Genomic DNA, 19,422 nt, shown 5'->3' on the forward strand with positions numbered 1-19,422 from the left:
CAGTGGCTTTCACTTTTCACACAACATAGTTATAAAGAGTCAAAGTTGTTGATTTTTCTGAGCCCAATGGATTTTGCTGATGTGCAGTGCCAAGTTTGGCACAAGCCATTTTCTAAGTTTTGCTGTTTCCTCTGGAAATTTTGTTCTCAAACACCAGGAGAGTCAGTAGAGTCACAAGATGAAATTTTGCTTAATAGAGATTAGTCTCTGAAGTGACCACACTTACATCACAAATATAACATAGGGTCATAGTGCGTGTGTGAGGATTTGAGGGAAGGTAAGTGTGAAGCCATTAGGATACCCACCATGCCTCTTAATTGCCACTAATTGTCACAGGAGAAGTCCTTCAGTTTTAGAAACCAAATTTCTTATACCATAAATGCAAGCAATGAGAAATAAAATAATGTCAGGAACCCAGTTTACAGTATTGAGTTTCTGAATTGTTTATTCCAAGTCAAATAATTCTACTATTGCATTGTTTTTCTTGTGTGCTGCTTTTTGTGCAGTTCTTGTGGGTAGATCTGTGACTTGAAGGACCTTGACAGACCTTAGAAGCTGCACTGCTGTTAATGTGCTTTGAGAACCTGGGATGAAACATGCAACTCAGCAGGGCAGACAAGTTTAGATGCATTCAGCAGGTGGACAAATTGTAATGGAAAGATAAGGTCAAAAATCCCAAGTGTGTGTGTTAATTTTAGGTGCCCATCTTGTGAAATGTCAGGATACTGACAAATGCTAGGTACCCGAAATGAAAAGCGCTTTTTGAAAACTTGTTCATAAATATCTTTCCTGAAATTCTAGTGATTGACCAGAGACAAGGGAAAACACATCTACTCTGATCCTAAGTTACTCTATGTTCATTAGACAATATTGAAGAGCCTTCTAGACTTCTAATAATAAGTGTTATCTAACTGCTAGACACTTCCTACTTTCAGTGCCAGAACTACCTGTACTGTTATTTTTCTTTCCATAATTCCCATTTGAAAGCATTTGATATTGATACGAGAAACTGGCATGGTTAATATGTACTAGTTGCCATCTATTTTCTTCTAAATTAAGCAGCCTTCATTTTATCATTAACTATTTTTAAGATTAAGATTTTGAGTGTCCTGGGTTTACTGAATTTTCTCTTTAATTTCAGTCTTTTGCCCCTACTTAAACCACGGTATGTATCATTTATTAGTTTGTTTGCTCTTCTGCTGAGTTTAACTTCACGTTTTCTCTCACTGTTGACACTGCAATTCTTTTATCTTGTGATCCTGGCAAATCCCTGATGAAGCAGTGTCAGCCCAGTGCTTGGATCTGAGATGTCCAAGGAACTATCAAAACAGTATTAAGTTTAGTTTTGTTTTTTTTACCCTCTGTCACCTTGGCCTCACTTTCCTCTCTGAATTAGGGTATGTCTGCACTATGCAGCTTTGAATGGCAAGGCTGTGTTGACACTGTCCTCTAGCTAAAAGTTAGTGTGCATGAACACAGTGCCGACAAAGTACTTCCAGCTCCAAAGAGCGGCTTTCGCTTTGTCAGCAGGAGCAGAAAGCAGCATTCCATGTGCCCTTGCCATGGCCAAACTTTGACGTTCATATTTGAGCACCTGTGAACAACTAAAGTTGTGTTGAGCAAGTTGAAGTGTAGACACTTCTTAGTGTTGAAAGAGTGCCTTGTAGATGAAGCTTTGCTGCAAGACGTGCTTGTCTTTTGCAGAAGACTAACAACTAAAGTACTTACCACTTGTAGTCATTAAAAATATTTTGGCAACTTCTTGAAACAATAGGCATGTTAACCCAGTGTCCTGACTGATTTCAAATCTCTGTACAGGTTGAACCTTTCTCATCCAGCACCCTCAGGACATGACTGGTGCTGGATGAGAGAATTTTCCAAACCATGGGAGGTCAACATTGTCTATCACATTATCAACACTTCTAAGAGCTGAGTATGCAGTAGAAGACATTTGTGGATAAATTACAACTAAACAGCACAGAACACTGGGAGTCAGGGCTGGTGGCTGTGAACAAACTTTATGGGACTGCGGGAAACTTTGCCATACCCATGATAAGTGGTCATCCAGATAACTAAAATCATGCTGGATTACAGATGTTGCCAGATGATACAGTTCTGGATTAGAGAGGTTCAACCTGTATTATTTTTTTAAAATTGAGTAGTCTTCTGGATTATAAAGCAAAAGAGACCAGGGATCACTGAATTTGGCCTTCTGTATAACATAAGCCCTAAGACTTGCATGAATTCCAGATTGAACTACAACACACATTTTAGAGGGAAAAGAATCCAATCTCGATTTAAAAATTTATTTAGAGAACAGACTTTTCAGACGATGGGTCCTAATTTGCCCTTTTCAACTGATCGAGAGGCTGCTTCTGTCTATGCTGTTCTTGTGTATGTCAATTCACACACGTGGACCCAGATCATCAAATGGGGTAACTTGTCATACAGGATCTGGGCCATTTATTCTAAAGCACAACTGGTAAATTTCACATAGTAGCTTATTGCTGTTTAAGCTTTGTGATGTGATTATCTGACTGCTTGTCATATTTTATTACCATTAAGTGCAAATTCTGTTTTCTCAGCCAAAAACTCTTCTGAAACCCCATGTCCCTTCAATCTTTGCCTGAGGCATACAACAGATTGCTCTGTTTTAGCTCACTGGATGGGGGTGAGGGCTGGATTTATTAGCCTTTCCATCAATCCACAGCATCTTGTACCTATGGTACATTCCAAACAACATTCTTGGTAGCCTTTTCATCCCTATCACAGATACAAGATGCAGTGGAACATTCCAGACAACATTCCTGCTATGTAGTTAAATAAGCTACCAATTATCGCATATTTCTTTAGCTTCCTTCAACTGCACTTTCATAATTTACATTCCAAGATGAGCTGAGCAAACACATTTTGGTAAATAATTTAACTGATGACTTTCAAGCTCCCTGTTTTTTGGGGATGGGGAGTGGGAAATACATCCCCTGTACTGAGGAGCCAGAAGCAGACTTCCACACCCCTCAACCCATATTTTGAACACTTGGCTAATGGTCTAAGACTGGCCACTTCCTAAAGGCTTGTCCCTAAGAAGCACCAGTGCTGGTATTGGCTTTTGTGTCCAAGAAAAGGACCAGTTGGTTTAGGGATCAGGGACTAAATCATTATTCCCTTTTTGTGGAATGGTGGATACTGTACATTGAATATAGATATGGGAAAAGTGGAAAATATTGCAAAAAAATTAAAATCCTTGACTATCAAGTAAATTTTGATTACATCAGCTCAGATTACTAAATAATTGCAGGTATGTTCCCTTTAAAATTCATGGATAGCTTTGTGTCTTTCTCTTGGTTTTTAAAGTCCGGAGATATTTTTTCCAGAACTTATTCTGAAACCTTTTTCTGCTTTTCTCTGATATCTGAACTCCTTTGAGACAACTTTTATATTCCATCCCCATCTGCTGCCATAGTATTTTGATCATTTTCACTGAAAGATTAAGATATGGGAAGGGGAGGAGGGGGGAAAAAGCAGCTGTTTTATCTGCAAGGATGTTACAGAAGTGAATTAAAATGGTTAATTAAATACAAGTAGCAAATTTTGCCTGCTGTTTTATTTTTGTGGCTAGAAACGGGTGGTGAACCAGACCAGAAAATTACCATAGGGAGATTTTTTTTTAATGAAATCCTATAAAATGAAACAGAGGCAAACACTGATTTATTTTTCCATCATAATACAGGCAATGATTCCTTTTCAAATAATTGAGAGGGCATTGATACAATTTTCAGCCATCTTAGCTGCAGTGAAATAAAAGAGGCTTGTTTAACAGCAGCAACAACATTCTGTACTGACATGCAGGGAAACCTGGTTCACCTTTGTTACCCTTGGCTTCCTTGTTTCCCATGGCAGAAGGAGCAGCAGCCTCTGCAGAATTAATATGAGAGTAATAATGCTGTACTATCACCTTTCATCTTAAATCACTTAACTGGCCATATGAAATAAGCAGCCACCTCCAGAGCGAACAGCATCAGCCAAGTGGTCAACTCATTGTACAGAAGTAGATAAAAGATTAAATTCTGGGTTCCTGTAAGGCTGATCCCTTTTCCTTACTAATACTCTTCTCTGCAGGATCCTTAAAGATTCAAGAACAGGTCTTGTTTCATCCACCTGCCCCAATCTTCAGATATCGCAATCTAATTTATTGTCTGTGTTAGGACTCCTGGGAAACTTGGCCATGATAAATGGTCATCCAGCTAATTAAAATCATGCTGAATTACAGATGTTGCCATATGAGAGAATGACAGACTAAAGAGGTTCAACCTGTATATGTGAAGTGCTGTAAGATGCTCAGAGGGTCTATCAAAATGCAAAGTTTTGTTAGCCTACACTTATTCAGATTAGAGTAAAAGACAATTATTCAATGCAAAACATAGGCCAAAATACAGACCGGGCTAACCCAATTATTACTGGGGCAGATTCTGCCCTCATGTGATTAAAGCCTGCCTGGTATAATTATCTTTGGTCTCTTTTTGTTTGTTTCTTTTTTTTAATACAAACTTTATCCCTCCCACACTCCACAGTACAAATTGCTGTAATTTGAACAGTGTATTTTAATATCATACTAAATGTAATATGACAGTGATCATAATAGCCCAAATGAGTCTTAATCAAAGAAGCAGCTGAGAAGATAACAATGGTTTCTGTTTGCTAAGAGGGTGAATAACATGAACCTTTCTTCGCTAAGGAAAAGCTACTGGTTCACACATCCACTTGCATTTTTAAAAGGGCTCTGCATTGTGAAATTATGCCTTATTTGAGTGTGTCATTTCTTTTACTGCCAGTTCTTCTGGAAGAAATAGCAAGTCCTGCTAAAGTGATTTATCATAAACATCATTTCCACTCCAGTTCACTGCAGCACAGTGCAATGAAAGTACTAAATGTAAGAACTTATCACCTGTTGAACCAGAACTTCAAGAGTGTTGAGTGGCATGGGACCCAGTAACTGAAAAGAGGGCATGTAAATGAATACTGCTGTGCATGCTCAGATTATAGGTAGATGTATCACATGCAAACCTAAAGAGGAAATAGTATCACTCTCAACGTACTAGAGCTTTGAGACATTCCTTTCCTATGAGGACAGCAGAATTGTTTAGATAGCCCTGTGCCTTAGAATTCTCCCAACAGAGCAGAAGTTTGGCGGGAGCAATAGAATTTTATTAACGCTTAAAACATAAGTCTAGTGGCCCATACCTGTAATGCTCAATCTGAGGGTAAGTCTACACAGCGAAGTTATTTCAAAATAACCGTCCTAGCATCCCTGCCATGCAACTGCTTTTCAAATAATTTTGAAATAGCACTTAGTTTATTTGAAATTGGTATGCCTCATGCTATGAAAAATAGCTCTTATTTTGAAATAGGCTTTATTCCCTGTCTTAACAGCACCTAGTTCTATATAAGCCATAGTGCATCTAATGGCTCTGTTTCAAATTAAGCTGTGTGTGTGTAAATGCTGTATTTTGAAATACCGAAGTGCAATTTTGAAATTCATTTTTGTGTGTAGCATCATTATTTCAAAATAAGGCTATTGTATAGACATATCTTGACTCCAGAGACATTTGGAGTAAATGCTATATTTGATGTCTTAATATCCCGACATAAGTCTATCTGTTTATGTTAGATACTGATATAGTTTCCATGACCATATTATTTGAGTACATCTGGCCTGCATCATTTAAAATAAAATAGCCCATACAGGTCAACTCCTTAGATTGTGAACCTGAGCCTTAGAATAGCACCCATCACTTTCCAAATATTTAAGAAACAGTGTCCTGAGCTCTATGTCTAGACTGTAGGCTTCTGTCAACAAAACTTCTATCAACAGAAAATGTGTTGACATAGCGTGCATCCAGGCTGCAGATCTGTCGGAAGAGATCAGCTGGTCGGGATCATTGTGTTGACATCCCTGTACACTTTATTACACAAGGAAGAAGGGGCATCTCAACAAAGGGGGCTTTTTTCCAACATTTGGCCCTGTGTGGCTGGGCCAAACGTTGGAAAAGCCTCTCCCAACAGAACTGTCAGCAAAAGATACACAAAAGCATTGTGCAATTTGCATATCTTTTGCCAACAGTTCTCGACAATCTAGACATGGAAAAAGCGTAATTTTACTTCTTAGGCTAGATGTGAAATGTATTTAAGAATTGGTAATAAAGCTGTGCTGTTTCCAGAAATGTGCGTGTGCACACACACGCATACATGCTTATAGATGTCTCAAACTGACCTCATTTTTACTCACTGTACTACAGCTGGTGGCAGAGTATGGAGATGGTGTGAAACAGGGCTGATGGAAAAGATTAGAAGTGGAGGAGGGAAAATTATAGGAGTCAAGATTTTATTTACCTATTTCTGTCTCTGACATTCTGGCTTGATTGCATTCCAACAGAAGTGTGACGATTCCATAATAATCTAATGCAATAGCCCAAGCTCCTTGAAAAACTGAATATATTTCAGATATTCATTCAGTTGTTACTTCCTAAACTTACATATAAGATAGGGACCCTGCTTCACAGTGTGTGTGTAAACTGACAATTTTAAAATTCATTTGCACGTAGTTTATAAGAGCCTAATGTGCTAAAACAATCAATTCTTCATCAATGCGTGAGGATTAGTTCATGTACAAAAGATATGTAACTTAAGCAATATTGCTGTTGACTTGTGCCAGTGTAGCACCTGATACTAAAACTGGTTAATATAACTACACTATAATGGCAACATTTTTCATCCTTTGCCATATTTATTGTCCTCAAACAATAATCATCACATTTCTGTTGTAAAGGGAATAGTGCATGATTGCATATCTCAAATATTTTTCAGTTTGTTCAACTTGTTAAAATATTATTTTTTCAATGGATATTTTTTAAATCTTTGGGAAATTCTTTCTTTCCTGAAACAGGAAAGTAAGTATTCAGGTTACCCAGGGATTGAAATACTGTGGGAAATCCAGATTCAAGGCTCAAATCTTGGGCTTCTATCTACAGAGCTAGATCTTTGATTTTCTTTCCTCTAGGTACTCTGTTTCATTCAGAGCCAAAATGCCATTAGCTCTGTTACCTTTATATATCACATTGATTAGAGGTCTGTTTTTAGCCAGTAACAATAAAATAGCAAAACAGAAGTAGTCAAGCATAATCTCCTTCACTAGTATACCCTGCATCCAACCACACTGTGCTATTGCAAAGAGGTTTGTGTGTGAAACTAGAAAGCTAGTGCTAAGACATGCAGTGTCTTTGCAGTATAAGGGAAGAAGAACATCTGTCCCGTAGCCTTAGCTGATGATCTGCCTTCCCACTAGAGGGATACATGATCAGCCACTTCGACAGCCAACATGGACGACACTTTTAATGGGGAACAGTTCTTCCCCCAGGAGCTAGACCAGATCCATAACCCCCTCACACTGACTTCAGTTGATTTCAGTTCATTTGGCATTCAATAATTCTTTGAATTCCCATACAATGTGCACAAGTGAGGGAAGGAGTCTCTGAAAGCAATTAAATTGCTCACTTCAGAAAAGCTTATCATTGGTCATTCACACATCCTAAGTACTACTCTCCATGCCAAATGCAGTGATTAGGGATGGCTGCCAGCATAGTGAGGCTCTGGTGTTTCAGTGACTTTCACTCAGTTAGCTTTTTTTTTTAAGAGGGGGTGAGGATGGAATTCTAGGCCATAGATGCATTTACCCAGTTCATTTTGCAGCCCCCTCCTTCTTTAAGTCAGAGTGGTGAGGTTTTTTTTGTTCTTCACATTTCAGAAGCTTGACTTATTGGGAATCATCCCCAGGAGCGTGACCAAACCTCTTGATTTGCAGCCCCTGAGAGTAAATGTAAGGCTGTTTGCAGCTTAATCTATTTTTTGCTCCCACTAGGGGAGAGGAATTGTCCAACTTCGTGCTGGAGGTAACTTTGGAACATTCCCTCCCTTTGCCCCCTACACTTTTTTTCCCCTTGTGTGTTCATTTTGTCAGCAGCATCCATTTGGCAGAGGAGGCTGGAGATGTGCCTGGTGTGAGTGATATAGAATACAGATGCAACTACCAGGTTAAAAAAATTAGGGTTTGACTCATTCTCTGGAAATATGCTATTGTTAGCACTTCTAACAGCCACATCAAAACACGTATAAAGAAGATAAAATCCACCAGTCATTTCTGAGTTACAGTAGAGAAGGGAGTAATATCAATTCAACAACTTACCCAAAATAAATAATGTCCTGATGGTGTCTAATAATTCCAAGGCCATTTCTAAACACTTGTAAGTAGCTCAGGGCATCCTTTATGAAAATAGTTTATGAATGAAGTTTAGTGCTATCGAGAGAAGTTTCCTCACAGTATTTTTGGGTTTATGTTATCTATCTTCGTTTAAATCAGATGTGATTGTTAAAAGTTAGCATACCTCGCTGGTTGATTTCTCTCTCTATCTTCAAATACTTTCCCATATTATTCTGAAATATTTGGACTTTTTTTTTCCCCTCAAATATCTCAATTTATTTGTTTCCCTAGTAGCGAATTGTTGGTGAAACATGCATGAGTCTTGGGGAAAAAATGGAGTAATCACAAGCATAAATAAAGTACTGTGAATTAATGCATTTTGAGATTCTAGGTTGTTGCTGAATTATTCATTTGGAACACTTGCTATGTTCTTCAGAATAAGGAAATTCACCTGAGGAAGTGGGTTTTACCCACAAAAGCTCATGATCTAATTAATTTGTTGGTCTCTAAAGTGCCAGAGGACTGCTTGTTACTTGTGAAGCTACAGACTAACCCGATGACCCCTTTTCATATGGTTAAGGGTTTTTCTGGTTTAAGTTCAGTGGGATTGCTGTTGTGCGTGTACTTCAATGCTTTACTGCAGCTGAGCCTATTGGTGGTGTTTTGTTGATTATCAAAGCCAAGGGGAGGGTGGCAGTTTCTACTCCCTGAATGAATAACACACTTTAGACAAAACACAAAAGCAGTAAACTAGCAGTTTAAAGACTAACAAAATAATTTATTAGGTGAGCTTTCGTGGGACAGACCCACTTCTTCAGACCATAGCCATACCAGAACAGACTCAATATTTAAGGCACAGAGAACCAAAAACAGTAGTCAAGGAGGACAAATCAGAAAAAAAAATGATCAAGGTGAGCAAATCAGAGAGTAGAGGGTTATGGGGGAGCGGGGGAAGTCAAGAATTATATTAAGCCAAGTATGCAAACGAGCCCCTATAGTGGAGTGTTTTATGTCTGTTTTGTGCCCATTAACTCTTTGTCTAAGGGAATTAGAAGTCTGTCCAATGTACAAAGCATCTGGGCAGTGTTGGCACATGATGATGTTAGTTGAGGAACATGAGAACGTGCCAGTGACATAAAAACACTCCAGATCCACAAACTGGTTAGTCAACATTTTAATGGAATGGGCCATTCTGTTAATGACTTAAGAGGTTGCATGTTACTGAAGAAAAATTTTTGCACCTACTATTCAAAGGGAGACAGCTGAGCTGTCTTTTATATTCAAATTCGGCACATTAATATGTGGTTTGAACTGGGATGGGAATTTTCTGAGTCACTATAAGGGCTCGTTTGCATACTTGGCTTAATCTAATTCTTGACCTCCCCCCATACCCTCTACTCTCTGATTTGCTCACCTTGATCATTTCTTTTTCTGATTTGTCCACCTTGACTACTGTTTTTGGTTCTCTGTGCCTTAAATATTGAGTCTGTTCTGGTATGGCTATGGTCTGAAGAAGTGGGTCTGTCCCACAAAAGCTCACCTAATAAATTATTTTGTTAAAGTGCTACTTGACTGCTTTTTTTGTTTTGATAGTACATAGACTAGCACGGCTCCCTCTCTGTTACACCTTAGACAGAGGAGAGTGGCGGATATAGTCAATTATGTGCTATTTGCATGATGTTTTAGACAAAAAATAAAAAGGAATGGTTTCTCTACTCTGGGGATTCATTAACACTTTCACAAGTACTTGTGAACAATTAATATCATGACTCCTGTAATTGCAGAGCAGAATTAGCCTATTTATTTGTGAATATATTTGTATACCCAGTTTTTCATGTAGGCCTTGATCTTTCAAACACTTAAGCACATAGCTAAGCTTTCCACATGAGTAATCTAATTAATGTGACTTGGATGGTCAACCCTTTGGAGGAAGGGGCCACTCTTTCGCTCTGTGTTTGCACAATGACCAGGGCTCCTTGATGCTAAAATGATGTAAAAAAATATCGTAAATGAAGTTCTGCACATGATGCCAGTTCTTTCCCCTTTTACCGTTGTGCAACCTCACTGTGTGGGCACATTTTAGCCAGCAGTCGTGATAATATTAGTAATAAAAATTCAAGTCACAATGTTGAGGACATTGACCCAAAATATAGTCCTCAGCTAAAATAAAGATGGATCATAATGTTTTAAATGGTGCCATTTCCACCTAAAAATTGAATCACATCGTTTCTATCACTTCCATTTCATTGTTTTGCAAATGTGTTTACAATACATAAAGTGAGGAAAATGGGTTTGTGTGGGATGAAGTTAAATTTAGGCCTGAATGCTGAGCAGGGAAAGCGATTCACATTGGATACTGTATATTTATAACTTAAGATCTGGTGTCTCTCTCCTACCTATTTTGTTCAATTGGCAGAATGTAAATATATTCTCAAACCAGAAAAATCACACTCAATCTGGGAAAATTTGTGAGCGCCTGTATTTTACACCATAATTTGTTTTTCTTTTCTTGACATCAACAGTATTTTCATAGTAGTAAAGAAATAGATGGTGATATTGCCAGCTGGAACATAAAATAGGCCCTATTTACACAGAACAAACATGGATTTGATTTATCCAAATAAAAAATTACTGAAAGAAGTAAACTCCTGAACTGACCAGTGGACGATGGCTTATATGTGGCCTAAAAAGTGTCTTTCATATCCAGCTTCAGAGACTATACTGCAATTAGCACAGCAGTTGACTTTCTGGTTTGTCCATGTAGCAGATGGAGGAGGCACTGAAATTTTGGCTACAAATGTTTTAAATATTTGTGTATTGCAGTTAACATAAATGAATCATATTTTGATAAAAATTCTAGAGGAGTTTTCATTCCTTTAAAAATACTTTGAGGTTTTTTTTTTGTTTTGTTTTTTCACACATGAAGCCTACAACCAGAAGGCACAGAAGTTCTTCTTGGTCCAGAAGTCACATGTGGACCTCCAGATCTGATGGTCACCACTCCTTTTGCGTTGACTATACCACATTGTGCAGAAGTCAGTTCTGAGCATTGGAATATTCACTTGAAAAAAAGAACACAACAAGGGAAATGGGAGGTAAGTTTAAAATGTCCCCCACCAAAGGCACTAGTGATCATGAAAATATAACATACAGGTTGAACCTCTCTAATCTGGTGCACTCTCACCTGGCAACATCTGTAATCCATCATGATTTTATTAGCCAGAAGACCACTTATCCTGGGTGTGGCCAAGTTTCCCATGGTCCCATGAAGTTTGTTTACAACCACCAGTCCTGGCTCTCTGTGTTCTGTGCTGTTATTTAGCTGTAATTCACCCCTAAATGTCTTCTAAGAGCCCAGTAAGCAGTAGGAGTGTTGGTAGTGCTGCTAGACAATATTGACCTCCTGTGGTCCAGCAAATTCTCTCTTTCTTGCGGCACAAGTCAGGTCCTAAGGGTGCCAGCCAAGACAGGTTCAACCTGTATAATCATTCAAGTTCAAATTAGAGTTGGTCAGGTGGAATATGGTGAGAAGAGAAAAATCCACATGGTTCTCAAAATCTTTTTTTCACCACTGTTATTCAAAACTGGTGAAAAATTTCACTGTCTTTCATGATCTTATCCCTGTCATGTGATTTTGCTTCATATACCAAAGGTCACATGACGGGTCAATATCAACTGACTCCTGTTGTGTCTGCTGTTTCCAAGCCATTAATAAATTCAAGTAGCTCTAAACTCTTCTGGGAGACCCACCCATCAGTAAATGTCACCACTATGGCAAAATGTTTCCATGATGAAAAGGAAGATAAGAAGTCCCTTAATTGAAACACGAAGTTTAGTATTTCAACCTAACTTTTCTAGACTAGAGTCTTCTTGGACCCAACTATTACAGGTTATTTTATATTCCATTTAATTGGTCACCTCAATGGCTTACCCTGCATCAGTAAAAGTAGGTAGTCCGTTGTGTCTGACGATGCCATCTTGAGCTTGCACAGGGTCATCGGTTGTGGACTCGCATGTGGCTGAGGAGTCCAAGCTTTGAATGGCATAGGCGTTCACAGTGGGGGCAAGGGAATTGTCCTGGCTCTGTTGGGGTGGCCGCTGCTGTTGCTTTCTTCCTCATGAGCATCAATGAGGCATATGTGTTGCTGCTCTTCAAAGTTGTCATACCCGTGTCATACAAGAGCATGCCAGCCTGTTTGATCTTCTGCATGCTGCTCTAGTTGGTCTGCTTTTAAACCAACATGAGCAACGTTGTCCTTCGCGCAGTCTTTATATCTCTTGTGAGGCCTATCTTGATTCCTTTTGCCCTGGGAGAGTTCACCATAGAGGAGTTGCTTAGGGATTCTTGACTCCTCCATTCGTATGACATGCCCTGTCCAGTGAAGCTGGGCTTTCAGAATCATGGCTTTGATGCTTATGGTTCCTGCTCTGTCCAGGACTTCCAGGTTCGTAACTCTGTCCTGCCATCGAATGTGCAGTATTGACCTCGGGCTGCATGTTTGGAAGCGCTTCAGCAGTTTTATGTTTTCTGTACAAGGTCCAGGTTTCCCAGCCATACAGGAGACTGGTCAGGACTACACCCTTGAACACTTTCAGTTTAGTGGACTGTCAGATATTGTGCTGATTCAAAACTTGCATTCTCAGATGTCCTAGTGCCCGGCTGGCCTGGCAGATTCTGGCGTTGATTTCTTTGTCAAGGGAACCATCATTGGCTATCACACTGCCAAGGTACTTGAACTCCTCTACTGTTTTTAACTCTGTTCTTTCAATAAAGATTGAAGCGGGGAGAGCAGCAGATCCTGGAGCAGGTTGAAACAGTACCTCGGTCTTTCCTAGGCTGATGGTCAAACCAAACAGGCGAGTGGTGTCAGCAAGCTTGTTGACGATGAGCTGGAGATCAGATTCCTTGTGTGCCATAAATGCACAGTTGTCAGCAACAAAGTCTTCAAGGATGAGCCTCTCAAGCATCTTGGTTTTAGCATTCAGACGACGAATGTCAAAAAGTGACCCATCAAGTCTGTATTTTATGTAGACTCCGTGGTCCAGGTCCTTAACTGCGTGGCTGAGGACGCACGTGAAAAAGGGGTTGAATAACACTGGGGCCAGCACGCACCCTTGCTTCACACCATTGGATATCTCAAATGGATCCGAGGACTCACTATTTGAAAGAACAAACCCAGTCATTTCATCGTGGAACAGGCGTATGAGGTTAACGAATCTTCTAGGGCAGCCAAGTTTTGACAGGATAATTCACTGGGCTTCTCTGTTGATGGTGTCAAACACCTTGGTCAGATCTATAAAGACAGCGTACAGATCCAAGTTCTGCTCTCTGCACTTTTCCTGAACCTGACAAACAGCAAAGATCACGTCAATGGTGCTGCAGCCTGGGAGAAAACCACTCTGTGCCTCTGGTAGGTTCTCCTCTGAGATGCTGGTAATCAGACGGTTGAGGATGACTTGAGCCAAGATCTTCCCATTAGTACAGAGAAGGGAGATGCCCCAGTAATTTCCACAGTCAGCTTTGTTGCCCTTGTTCTTGAAGAGCGAGATGATTGTGGCATCCTTAAAGTCTTTGGGCATGTTGTCTTCTTCCCAGATGCTGATCAAGATGATGTGAAAGGCTTCAAGTGACACTGGTTCTGCCGCTTTGAAAATTGCAGTAGGGATGCCGTCCATCCCAGGGGCTTTGCCAGAGCTGGTCTGGCTGATTGCCTTTTTGATCTCATCCTTTGTAGGGGGCAGGTCAAGACTGTCTACTGTGGGTTTCTGAGGGATCTGGTCTAGGGCCACAGGGTCAACAATGGAGGATCTGTTGAAAAGGTTGCTGAAGTGCTCTCTCCACCTATGGTTGATGCTGTTCTTCTCCCTCGGAAGGGCATGCCATCTGCAGACAGGAGGAATGTAGTACTTGGCTTTGAAGGTCCATATATAGCTTTGATAGCACTGAAGAACATCTTGGAGTTCTTTTTGTCAGCGTAGTATTAGACTTCATCATCTTTACTCTCTCACCACTCATCTTGCATTTTGCAAAGTGCCATTTGTGCCTAGTTCTGAAGGTGAAGGCTTACCCTGCATCAGTAATAGGCACAGGTTTATTATATGCTGCATAAAGCCATTCCCATTTTTTCGTACAAGCTTTCAAAATACCAATGAAGTCAACTTAATTGTTTTTTTCTTCCTCCTCCTCATGCTATCAGAAAGCCCTCTAGTAAAACCACCCAGGACTTCCTTTACCTTCTGTGTCTGCCCTCTTCCTACCCCACACAAGTTTCTTATTTTTTGAACTTAAAATGGTGCAAAGAAGCGCAACATAGCTCTTCTCTCCTTGATGCTGTTGTACTTAGTATTCAGTCAGTTCCATCAGCACTGGTTGCCAGTACTCAAGGACTGCTGAGGAAAAATGAAATATTGCAGTGCATGTTCCCCAAACCATTTATCTAATGACAATACAACATGGTAAAAGACTGCGTGAAGACGTTGTATTTTTTGGATCAGAATAAACATTATCTTGATGGATGCTGCAAGAGGATGTCAGCTGCAGACTGTTGTTCAAGGTTTGCTTATTGACTTTCATCTTCGAGGTAATTTCTTAACCTGACATTAGGAAAAATTAGCTAGAAACACAAGGACACTTAAGAAGATGCTAGAATTGCTTATGCATCATTTTTATTACGTGCTGTACACAATGGATTCTGCCCAATATACAGACGTAAGCATGGCGGCTGTCGCAGGGTTAGATGGTGAATGCTTGCATGAGTAAAGTCTGTGCAGTCTTGCCCCTAAATATTTTACATTTCAAACAATTTAGAAAAAAAATACCAAAAATTAACTGAAATGTCCTGGCACCTGTTCTAAAAAGCATTCTGATTTTGAAATGTGATTTTCATTATATAGGAAGTGATGTCCATGGAAGAGGAAACTACTTCCTGCTACTGTCTATTGGATCCTTACGCCTGTCACATTCTCTTAGACAGCTTTGGAACTTACGCCCTAGCTGGGGAGCCCATCTCTGATAGTGCAGTTAAACAGCTGAAAGTGGCAGTATTTGGTTGCATGTCTTGCAATTCACTGGATTACAATCTGAGAGTGTACTGTATCGACAACACTCCTTGTGCATTTCAGGTATGTTATTTCAACTCATGAATTTTATTTTAATTATTTTTCTCCAGAATTGTTCTCATTTTGTATTTTTATTACTGAAGCATCTTGAAAGGCTAGTACGGACTAGGATACCATTGTGTTAGGCACTATACAAACATAGAACAAAAAGATGGTATGTGTCCCATGTAGCTTATGCTGCCACTCTTCATATATACTTTAGTTCACCAGCAAGGTCACTGGGCTGGAGCTCAGCAGAGCAGGGAACTTACTCCCAGATCATCCTCTAATCAGCAGTGTGAATTTGCTCCAAAGCATTTAAAAGTGTGGCAGAGGAAACAGGCACAGACATAGGAAGTGATTTGCCCAGAGAATTTCTTCATATGCATTTACACTGCATCAAATCCTGTGGGGCATTACTGTGGTAGAAATACTGAAATATTGGTCACCTACCATGTGATATATAATGTTTATCAACATCATTCACTTTTATATTGTCATTAGTGATTTCTCCCTTTTTCTAATTGAAGCAAAAAATGCTGGATATTTTTGACCCTTTCCGTGAAAGTTACACAATAATTGTGCATTATACCTATGAAAATTTATACCATTTTTTCACCTGGTGTTTCTGAAAAATTGCAGCCTTTGGAGTTTGCTCTGGCTGCAGCTGTAATAAAACACTTGTCTTTTGGGAATAGTGACAGACAGTTGTAACAGCTGATTTTTTCCCCCCTATTTCTATTATACATCACAGAAACATGAATCTCTTAAGAAAACACACTCTACTAGCACAATGTTTTTAATAAAAGCAAAGCTAGGGTTAGCTAGATAAGTATAGTAGCTGCTCTATAGTTGGATGGTTTGTGCAGCTAATGTGTAGTGATAGTTGTAAGTCTGGAGGAACTTAGAAGACCTTGCATGTAAAGGCACATTTACATACCCTTGTGTGGGTCAGAATCCCAACTGGTGTAAATCTATATAGTCCATCATTGAATTCAGTGGAGCTACAAGAAGTTTAATGAGCTACAAAGTCTGTCATGAAATTGTGTGCATATGTGCCATAATAATGAATGTTCAAAACATTAATATTGTAAGTATTAAAAGCACATTAGTAAGCAGAAATTTCAGAAACCAGTATTCTGCAGCAGCAGAACTGTGAAAATGGCACAGATGGGAAAGCCAGAAACTAGTTAGTCTTATCCAGAGCAACCCACTACTGTTTTTTTCCCCAGACTCATTCTTGCTGAATGATTTATCCAGTCTGAGCTTTATTGGAAGAAAACAAACAAAACAAACAAAAAGCTTGATTTAATTGGGTCATTTGGGTTCCAAAACTGATATGCATTCAGAAAAAAATAATGAAAGAGACCAGAGGGCTTCCCCTCCCACCTGAATATTAAAGACAAATAAATGACATGCTTGTTGTTAATTTATACCTTACTGTTTTCTTTGAAAGCTGTTTTAAGAATAATTACCATTTTTTCACTTATAGAAACCAGAACATCTTTTCTATGCATAGGACTGATTATGAAATTCTATTCTTGCTATCATGTTCAGTGCTAGTTTTCCTTTAAATATAGACATTGAGTAATAATCATAAAAAATGTCAGTAATAGATAAATAGGAAAAAAATGGTCTATGTCAGGACTACTGCGTTCCATTCCTGGCTTGGCTGCTCATTTGCAGTACAAACTTGACTGTCCCAGTTTGTCCATTTGTGAAATGGGGCTACTCCTGCTTACTTAGCATAGTTGGTTTTAGGTATAGTTAATTAAAGATGCTTGGCAGGCACTCAGATACCATGGGGATGGAGACATACGTAAAAACATAGGTAGATGGACTGGTCCCAGATCTACAGCCCTTGCTGTTAGAAGTCCAGTTGACAGCCTACATTAGTAAGAGTTACTTGTATGATTGAGATGGAGGATTGGTCCAGTGTTCGTTCTTCTATAGTTCATCTCAGATGACTTCAAGGAGCATTACAAAGAGTTATAAATTAGAGGTGTACCTTCCTTGGTTGAAATTTAAAAATAAAGAAATAAATAAAAGCCTTTGAGACAGATCTGGCCCAGTCTGTCATATAGACTTAAAAATCAACATTTGAAATTAAACTAGTTTTTATTGGCCCCTTTGGCACATGAGTTTATAGTGCTGTTGAATGCCCTCAACTCTCTTCTTGCTAGAATGCCTGATTTATAGCTTCAAGGAGTGGAGCATTAACTGTGGTTTTTTAAAAGCTGTTAATAAGCCAGTAAGTCCTTCTAACTGGTTTGTGGTACTGACAAGCCATCCAGCTCACTTTGCTGTTCACAAATTATTTGCAATTTGTGTGGATTTAAAATCTAATTTCAAAACATTTCTGTGGGATGTTGGACTTTGATCATACCTGCAATGCAACCTCAGGCACAGACTGCTGATTTCTCACTATTATGGTTTAAATTGAAACATTTTGTCTAGCTAATGTGTAAATTCAGTGCTGCCATTACCGTGCCCTTTAAAGTACTGAGAACACATGCTCATCATTATTGCTATCTGTCCACTTAAATTAGTGTTATAGAACTGTGTGGAGAGTAACCCCAGTCCTTCTTTGCTGGACTTCTAGACTGTTGACTCCTTGGGGCAGAAATAGTCTCTGTCTGAACCTCAAATGGTGCAAAGTGTATTGACAACTCTAAAGGCTACATCACAAGCCATGACTAAGGTTGCTCTGCTCCGGGGACCAAACTGTCACATGCATCAAGATTCAACCTCTGATTTCCCCCTTTCTCTAACAGGGAGATGAGCGCTTTCTCATACCCAACTTATTTCTCCCTACACCATGTCCCTGGTGCGCTGGCCAGCACACAGGGAATAGCGTTAATGTTTCCCACTCACACTGGATGGGGAGTAGTGGCACTGCAGTGACTGTGATCTGGGCAGTCCTCATAGGTGCACTCCGCTCTTCACCTGGAGTTACAGCTTAGCCCCATACAAATAATAGTAGCAGGGTAGGGGACTGCCAATTACAAAGAGGTCTTTGCCAGCTTAGTCGAGGTGTGTGATGCCGCAGCTTTGGCAGGACCCAGGCCAAAGGAATCATCCAATTCCTGCCCCTCTACCTGCCTGCCCCACTGCTATTTCTTGACATGTATTATTCTTTCCACAAAACATGGACACATGTATCATTTAACACGTGGGTGCCATCTTTGTCCCACTCAACTCAATGGCAGAACTCCCAGAATATAAAGGTTTTTAGGTGCCTGAAGATGCAGATAGGAACCCAGGTGTTAGTTTTCAACAGTCCCTCGGTACCTACATCCCCTTGACTTTTGTGTGAAATAGGTTGATGAGCTCAGTCCATACCCTGGGGATAGGCATCCAGGTCACAAAAGCCACCATCCAAGCAAGGGAAAAGGTCCAAACTCCCCCTTCTTTACCATCAAAATGTGGCCCATACAAATCAGTTCTAAGTCATCTTCTCAAGGGCATGCAGGACAGATTGATGTTCTGTTGTTGCAGCCTTACAGATTCACTTTCCAGGCTGTCAGGCTGGCTCCTTTGACAAACATGCACGTATTAACACTGATCTTTCCATGAGGGAAGATGCCATAAGCCTCGTCTTTGTTTTGTTTTCCGCCTCCTACAGGAAGTGGTTTCAGATGAAAGACACCAAGGGGGACAGTTGCTGGAGGAACCTAAACTGCTGCATTTCAAAGGGAATACTTTCAGTCTTCAGATCTCTGTTCTTGATATCCCACCTTTCCTCTGGAGAATTAAACCATTTACGGCATGTCAGGTACTTGTCAATATTATACCTTTTTTTAGTTGAGTGGCAGAATGAGTTTTTACCAGTAAAGGTAGAGCGCAGACAAGATAACTGCCTCTTTCAGTTTGTTTTCCTGAGACAAGCACGGATTTAATCTCTGAGCAGCCAACAAAAATGCAATGATGATTGTGAGAAAGGAGGAATGAAACATGTCATATCAAGCACACTGGTCATAAACCTCTCTCAGCTTACAGAAATGTGCTTTTATTTTTCTCCTCATCACATTCAGCCCCAGTTAACTCTCTGCATTTGGATTCAGTGTCGT

General features: G+C 39.8%; 1 protein-coding gene and 1 long non-coding RNA gene across 6 annotated transcripts in view; one reads left to right on the plus strand and one right to left on the minus strand.

Moving 5' to 3' along the window:
* Positions 1 to 19,422, plus strand: part of UNC5D (unc-5 netrin receptor D) — a 301,553-nt gene that overhangs the window by 254,869 nt on the left and 27,262 nt on the right. For all 4 annotated transcript variants that reach the window (XM_074981594.1, XM_074981597.1, XM_074981595.1 and 1 more), the window contains 3 exons: positions 11,181 to 11,349; positions 15,149 to 15,376; positions 18,978 to 19,127. In XM_074981594.1, coding sequence (XP_074837695.1) covers positions 11,181 to 11,349; positions 15,149 to 15,376; positions 18,978 to 19,127 — 547 coding nt within the window. The remainder of the gene's footprint in view (positions 1 to 11,180; positions 11,350 to 15,148; positions 15,377 to 18,977; positions 19,128 to 19,422) is intronic.
* LOC142004150 (uncharacterized) overlaps positions 1 to 19,422 on the minus strand; it is a 233,621-nt gene that overhangs the window by 140,967 nt on the left and 73,232 nt on the right. The window lies entirely within an intron of this gene.

Source organism: Carettochelys insculpta, chromosome 31, assembly GCF_033958435.1.
Source record: "Carettochelys insculpta isolate YL-2023 chromosome 31, ASM3395843v1, whole genome shotgun sequence".
Classification (NCBI taxonomy): Eukaryota; Metazoa; Chordata; order Testudines; family Carettochelyidae; genus Carettochelys; species Carettochelys insculpta.